Source organism: Berghia stephanieae, chromosome 13 (assembly GCF_034508935.2).
Source record: "Berghia stephanieae isolate SIO BIC M18660-M18661 chromosome 13, UCSD_Bste_1.3, whole genome shotgun sequence".
Taxonomy (NCBI): domain Eukaryota; kingdom Metazoa; phylum Mollusca; class Gastropoda; order Nudibranchia; family Aeolidiidae; genus Berghia; species Berghia stephanieae.
Window position 1 is genome coordinate 10471714 of NC_088372.1, and position 8236 is coordinate 10479949.

General features: G+C 35.6%; 1 protein-coding gene across 1 annotated transcript in view; it reads right to left on the minus strand.

Moving 5' to 3' along the window:
- Nucleotides 1–7848: 7848 nt before the first annotated feature.
- LOC144959198 (BBSome complex member BBS7-like) overlaps nucleotides 7849–8236 on the minus strand; it is a 6826-nt gene continuing 6438 nt past the window's right edge. Inside the window, exon 6 of the mRNA XM_078891741.1 lies at nucleotides 7849–8025. Within this exon, the coding sequence (XP_078747867.1) occupies nucleotides 7849–8025 (177 nt within the window). The remainder of the gene's footprint in view (nucleotides 8026–8236) is intronic.

Sequence of the window (8236 nt, forward strand, 5' to 3'; positions counted from 1 at the left end):
AATCTACCGAGCTAGAGCTCATCCCTATTTCTGAACAGCTAAGCGATAAATTAACAATTCATTGTGACATTAACACAAAATTCTTTCCTCTCAATTTATTGATTTTGTTGCCAATCACTGCAAGGTGTATAAAACGAATTGACAAAAATGAATTTAACATCTTCGAAAAAGAACAAATTCCAAACGTGGAACGTGTTGGGATCAAAACCCTTCCAGACGATGACAAAATCAATAAAACATTATTACATCGCTTAGAATCAAGACAGACGGCAGAGGGCAGAGGGCAGAGACATACATTTTTGGCACAGATGTCCACAAGTAAAAGTTTTTTTTTTCTTGCGGGCAAACGTGCCAAAAATTGTTCAGCAGTATCTCTGAATTTTAAGTGATGGATTAATTATATTAATATCCAATTCAAATGCCAAGTCTCTCCTCCTCTATGGCTAATTGGAAAACCACTAAGTCCATCCTTCAACCCCTCTAAGCATTTGTCAATAGATGTCTTCGCAAAATACTGAAAATAAAATGGATTGGCAAAATTAAAAACCAAGAAGTGTGGAGAAAAGCAGGACAAGAAGCCGCTAAAAGGCAATTATACAAAAGAAAATGAAGATGGATAGGACACACATTGAGGAAACCAAAGAACAATATCACAAGGACAACCCTGCAATGGAATCCTTCCGGAAAGAGGAAAATAAAGGAAGACCATGGTCAATATGTAGGAGAGACCTTCTGCAGAGCTGGATAGGTCTGGGATGCGCTGACAAGAGATAGAAAGACTAGCCAACGACAGAAGAGGATGGAAAAGTTTCTTCGGTGGTCCATACGCACTATGGGACGAGGACTGTAATATATATTTATGCTCGATAGTAGTAGTAGATTTTGGCTACACCTCCAAATTCAATTCGTCACCCTAGCTTCGAAAATCTTCCTCCGCTCGATAATGTTGGTTTTGGTTAGAGCATTTAAAAACAAATAAAGTCACTCACATTTTTTTTTGACGACACAATTAAGTGTATCGCCAAAAAAAATATCAGTGAGCTTATATATATATATATATATATATATATATTATATATATATATATATATATATTATAATATATATATATATATATATATATATGTGTGTGTGTGTGTGTGTGTGTGTGTGTGTGTGTCATTAGTTCTGATCTTTTGTTTAAGGTGTTGTTGTTAATTAATAGAACAAAAGATCAGAACTAATGACAATGTGCAGACACTCCAATAAATTCAAACTCAAAACACAAAAGTATAAATAACAACAACCACATTCCACAGCTCATCAAACACACACATGTATACACCACACAAACCACACACACACACACACACACACACACACACACGCACATACACATACACTCAATGAGAGTACACTACAACAACACTAATCACGGCTAAATCAACAACACAACGGAAGTAAGGACTCAAGAAAATCAACATCGAGCCCCCGAATGGAATAAAATCATTCTACGGACCTAATATGCCGACTGACGACCGTGGAGTTCACAGAAAACATGTGTTTCGGCTACAAGGTGAGTGACTCCATTTATATTTTATATTGGCTCTAACCAACGTTATCGAGCACTCTCGTAACTACAAGTACCACAAACACTTATATAATATATATATATTATATATATATATATATTATAATATTATATATATATATATATATGTTCATTATTTTGACATGGTTAGACTTACAAGTCCTGACCATCCACCCAAGTCGTCCAACTCCACTCTTTTACCTCTCCTTTCAATCCAAACCAATATTGGAAATTTGAATCAAGTAAACCTGTGAAGAATTAGAGGTTACAAAGTTTACAAGTAGTAATTATCTGAAGTCGAAAATTAAAACTCTGATCTTCCCGTCTTCACTTCCTCCTCTTCCACTTCCACCACCTCTACCCCTCCTCCTCCTCCTCCTCCTCCTCCTCCTCCTCCTCCTCCTCCTCCTCCTCTCTCTACCCCCTCCTCCTCCTCCTCCTCCTCCTCCTCCTCCTCTTCTTCCCCCACGTTAAATCCAGATAGTACTCGTATTTTGCTCCTTTTCTATTATTCACTTTTGCAAATTAGTTTTTACTGACCACAGAATCACTTATGCGATATTATTTTATTCGTATTTGGCTGAAAAGTGGGTATGCGGCGTAAACGTTCCTTGTAAAGTATATAATTTATCCTTATTTTTCTCTTGTTTTTTTTTTTTTAATTTCATATTTATTCTTTTTAAATTCCTCTACGATCCAACGCCTTGGGAACAAATAATTTAATTAGACACCGCGATAATTGAAATTGGATTAGACAAAGCGTTTTAATTTATTGTTGTAAAACGTGCGTCACAAATTCCTCATCGATCCTTTTCATTTTGAATCTAAAGGACATGATAAAGAATAATATGGCTACTTGCTTTGAATTCGTATGCTTGAAAAATTCAATTTCAATTTTTAATTGATTATATTCAAAAAACGAGTTAAAATTACAAACTTGTGTTTGTTACAATAATAATAATGATAATAATAATAATAATAATAATAATAATAATAATAATAATAATAATAATAATAATAATAATAATATGATAATAGTAATAATAATAATAATAATAATAATAATAATAATAATATATAATAATAATAATGATAATAGTAATAAAAAATAAAATAATAATAATAATAAGAATAATAATAATAATAATAATAATAATAATAATAATAATAATAATAATAATAATAATTATTATTATTATTATTATTATTATTATTATTATTATTATTATTATTGTTATTATTATTATTATTATTATTATTATTATTATTATTATTATTATTATTATTATTATTATTAATCATAGTTGTTGAGCGCTCTTACATATCACGAGGAAGTGGTCAGAGCGCTTTGGAAAATAAGAAAGTATTAATATTAAGATCCTTTTTCAACGTATCCGTCGATGAAGAATGCCATAGTTCTTCTGGAAGTTTGTGGCAGAAGGTTGGGATGATTTTTCTAGAAAAGGATAGTCCTCCACATGACACGTAAGAGTTCTTTCCTTGGGTGACAATCAATTTTCCATCGGATGACGAGCGAAGAGATCGGGTTGGTGTTTATAACTCCAATTTATCATAAAGATAAGTTGTATGATATCTGTTGATTCATTTCAAACACAATATCAGAACTGTGTGCAATATTATTCGCTCCTTAACTGGAAGCCAATGAAGAATTTTTAGCAGAGTTGACGCATAATGGTTCTTGCTGAGCTTAAAGACGAATCTTGCAGCATTGTTTTCAATTCTTTTCATCCTGAGTATTCTCTCGCTGGTGAGGTTCAAAAAAAAATAAAGAGAGAGAGAGAGAGAAGAGAGGAGAGAGAGAGAGAAGAGAGAGAGAGAAGAGAGAGAGGAGAGAGAGGTTACATTACTCAAGTTTTGAAGGAACCAATGATGTAATCAAGGTTGTCGTCACATTTGTATTTATGTAGTTTCTAATTTTACCCATTCTGTTAAGTTCGAAATTTAGGCATTTAGAAAGATATTGTATGTGCCGGTCTAATGTCATATTCTCAGCCATAAGGATGCCGAGAGTTTTAACAACGGATGAATTTTGTACTATGGGACCGTTTATAATATATTTGATATTTCCAGTTGTATTTGTAATATTGGGATGACCTAAAATGACGATTTCAGTCTTTTCATCATTCAACATTAATTTATTTGTTGTTTTTCCAAGTGTTTATCCAATTTTTTATATCATGTACGCACTTTTCGATGGTAAGTAGCGTTTGACTTAGATCAGTTTGCTCACATGCAATATATATATTTGTGTGTCGTCTGCGTATAGATGGAAATTGATGTTATATTTTCTTAAAATTTTAGTTAGTGGCTGCGTATATACTTTAAGGAGGATGGGTCCTAATACAGAACCTTGCGGGGCTCCGTTTTTGAGGTTTCATGTCTACAATGTATCTTCTATTATTCTCACTCTCTGTGTGCGAAATGACAGATAAGATTGCATCCAGTTTAACGCGTTCCCTTTAATTCCAAAACAGTTTTGAAATAAATCAACAAGGATTTTATGGTCGATCGAGACGAAGGCAGCAGATAAATCAAGAAGGACCAGAACAACAATCTTCTTGTCGCAATGTCGAGTAGCAAATCATCCGGTACAATTAAATGTGGGGGAGGTAGGGAAGGAGGAGAAGGAGGAAGAGGAGGAGGAAGTTATTATTATTTTTATTAGTATCATCATCGTTATCATCATCATCATCATCATCATCATCATCATCATCATCATCATCATCATCATCATCATCATTATCATCATCATCATTATCATCATCATCACCATCATCATCATCATCATCATCATCAATATTATTATTATTATTATTATTATTATTATTATTATTATTATTATTATTATTATTATTAGTAGTAGTAGTAGTAGTAGTAGTAAGTAGTAGTAGTAGTAGTAGTAGTAGTAGTAGTAGTAGTAGTAGTATTGTCATAATCATTATTATTATTATTATTTTTATTATTATTATTATTATTATTATTATTATTATTAATATTATTATTATTATTATTATTATTATTATTATTATTATTATTATTCAAGAATAACGTTCACTCGAGGTGATGACTATTAAATATTTATTACCAAATACAATATATCAATTCGCCAACAGTCATTGATTTCAAGAACAGTAAAAACACGGAATAGTCATGGACTAGATAATTTCGCAGTGGTTTGAATAGATGACATCGTCGTCTTTTTTATACATGGGAGGATCACCGGACACATCTCGAGGCCGTTTTCGAAATACTGGATGACTACAACATCGCCATTAATAAGGACAAATCGACAATCGGTTGTGAAACTGTGACCTATCTGGGACATGAACTCGGTAATGGACTCGTCAGACCAAACTCAGCCTAGATTTCACCTATGATGGATTTCCATTTGCCTAGAAATAGACGAAAATTGATGCGGTTCCTCGGAATGGTTGGCTACTATCGCCCGTTTTGTCCCCACCTCTCCTCCATATCTGCACCGGTGACACATCTACTGGTGGGGGGGGGGGGGGGGGGGGGAGATGGAGGAGTGTAACAATACATTTACCGCCCTTAAACTATTACTGGGAAGCGTACCAATACACAGGGGTCCTGGTTATAGTAAAGATTTCATATTGGCATGGGTTGCATTCGATTTGGGAGTCGGGCAGTTTTGCTTCAAGAATTTGAAGACAAGCTCCACCACATTGCGCTCTACTCCAGAAAGTTCACTCGACCGTACCCTCCCCGGCTCTCTAGGCATTTTGAACGCCTCTTATAGCCAATCAGGGTTCGAATCTGGCGCTATATAAGCGAAACGCGGGAAACCATATGGAGTTCTTGTAAGTTTCGTCCAGCGGAACAGAATACCGTTTGCCAGCTGTCATTTATTGTATCATTTTATTATTGTGGTGTTCCTTATTCGAGGATGTCAGGAGAAAGGATGAATGAATAAGTAGGGTTGTATTGTTTCTTTTTGTGTTATACATGCAATTTAGTTCCGTAATAAATGTATCATGTTCGTAAAACTTGATCTCCATTTATTTTGTCATTTCGATTGGCTTGCCGTGAAACATGGACTTTCTCCTTCTTTCTCGTCCTTCTGATCAGGCTTGGCCCAGTACAGTGGCCTGATCTTCCACTCCAAAGGGAACTAATCGACGAGTTGCCTCTTTCTATCGTCTTAGTCTTTTCTTTTCTTTTGTTGATATTTCGGGCTATCTGGCTCTACCGACTCTCCGGGAGCGGCCCGAATCGTCACACATAAATCTGTCAGTGTCCCAAAGTCCCAGAGCTTTAAGCATTTCTGAAGATATGTCATCAGTATGATTTTCTACTTCCTCTGCATAAACATTTGTACTGGATTATTTCCTCTATCATAACCGAATAGAGTTTCTACCTTATCCATCCATCTGGTCATGATCTTATCACTTTCAAATATAATTTTTTTTCATCTTTAACTTGCACATCGGGCCTTGGTTGTGATCTTTTGATAGTTTTTCAATTTGCACCGGCAACCAGGAGGACTGAATTTGACCCCAAGTCCTGGCAGGCTGTCGGGCTTTTATTGGGGGTGGGAGGGGGAGAAGGATTTTTTAACTTATATTTTACTTTCTGCTTTATTGTCACATTTTCATAAACACACTTTCGATCTCCAAATTGCTTGTTCATTGGAACAATGATTAGAGTATAAATAAACAAACATGATCTATTATTCGCTCGAATTCGTTTGAAAGAGCCTATTGTCTTTATGCGTGTCTAATGAATAATGCATGTTCTAGTTATGAAATGAAACGCACTCGTTATACTCAGTGGACTCAATTGTTTGAAACAAATTACATTATTATATACTAATCAAGCTGTCGGCCATACACAAGGTTGTTTGAAAGCAATTACATTTTGATATTATTATATTATATAATTTTAATATATTATATTATAAGAGAATGGAAGACAATGGCTTGTTGAAGACGATCGTGTGAAAGAATAATTTGGATGGGATGGACATATCCAGTAACTGTCGTACGAGTAGTTACAGATTTGGCCAGAAAACTCGTCCTTCAAATATCGATCGATTAAAGTTACCCTCATCTTGGCAAAACTCTCTAAATTGGGACATCGGGGTGTTCCAGGTTTCAGAGGTTTTGACAAAATGGGGCTCATGATTCTTCTTCTTCTTCTTCTTCTTCTTCTTCTTCTTCTTCTTCTTCTTCTTCTTCTTCTTCTTCTTCTTCTTCTTCTTCTTCTTCTTCTTCCTCTTCTTCTTCTTCTTCTTCTTCTTCTTCTTCTTCTTCTTCTTCTTCTTCTTCTTCTTCTTCTTCTTCTTCTTCTTCTTCTTCTTCTTCTTCTTCTTCTTCTTCTTCGTTTTCTTCTTCATTACTTTATATTCTTTAAGCTGGCTAGAACCTTTCATATGTCTTGTGATCAGAATGTATAAAAGTCAAAACAAGATCATATTTATAATGTTTTTCTCCTCTGGATACACTTTTATGCTCGTTGGAGAAATATTTCATAAGGGCGTCCGCCATTGCACCGATAGTTTAGAGCAGTGTTACTAAGTTACCATGCGTCATTAGGAAGGAAGTGACGCTACGACTATTGAATCCTATTGCTTTGTCAAAAATTGAACTCCGTTAAGGGCTGCCGGATTTGCGAGCAAACGACCGTCCACATGTCTGTCCTCCTGTCTTTAGTCAAATTCGTAGGGATTTCCCTACGATTTTCTTAACACATGTCTGAACCCAGATCGTCACGGGTGAAAATCCCAACGTCCCTAGTGCCCTTTAGATGGCTGATGTCAAATGACAATGAGGCAGCCTCAAGACGCTCCATGGATAAACAGCAAGGAGAGGCTGGTCCTAACACGGAGTGACAATAGTCCTCTGTAGAATCCTTTTATACGACTCGACAATTAATAAGTAGATAATTATTGGCATTCATTCCACGAAGTTACCGTGTTTAATGCGCTTCGCAATGTTTCATTTATTCCCTAAGCAGACCATATATAATTTCATACAGAGGTAGTCGCCTGCTAGTCGGCCTTTTTGAATCAAGACTGCTACAATATTTGTCACTGCATATAACCAGGTATTCATTTACACATGAATCGAGCGGGTGTAATGTGTGTAAAGAGCGTCTTCATGAACAAAATCTAGAGATCGGAAGGTTCTACTGTCACCCATCCACCACTGACCACGCTCGACATTGCTTGACATTGGTGACGAAATAAGACACCGTACCGCTGAACCATCGAACCACGTTGAGTGAGTAACCATGTTCTAAGCACCCATCATACCTGCGAGTACATTGTGAGTCTTATCATTTGGGACAGCAGCGAGATCACCCCCTTCCAACTGACAACCGTCCTCTAGCTGTTTTCCAAGGATGTGAGTCGTTAAAGACACGATAACATCCTCCATTGATGGCAGTGTATGATCTGGGACATGTCTGGCAAGCTGGAGAAAAACAAATGGAGCATTCGTCTCAAAAAGTATTAAAACGAATTATAAAAAAAATGGGTTAAACTAAATGCCTCCACAAAAACAAAAAAAAAATAAAAAACAACAAACAAACAAAAAAAAAAACACCAGGAGCAATTTTTATAGAACAATATTCACTAAGCGTTCTCAAACCGCTTTACAAGGGATCCCAAGCCAACAGCCACAC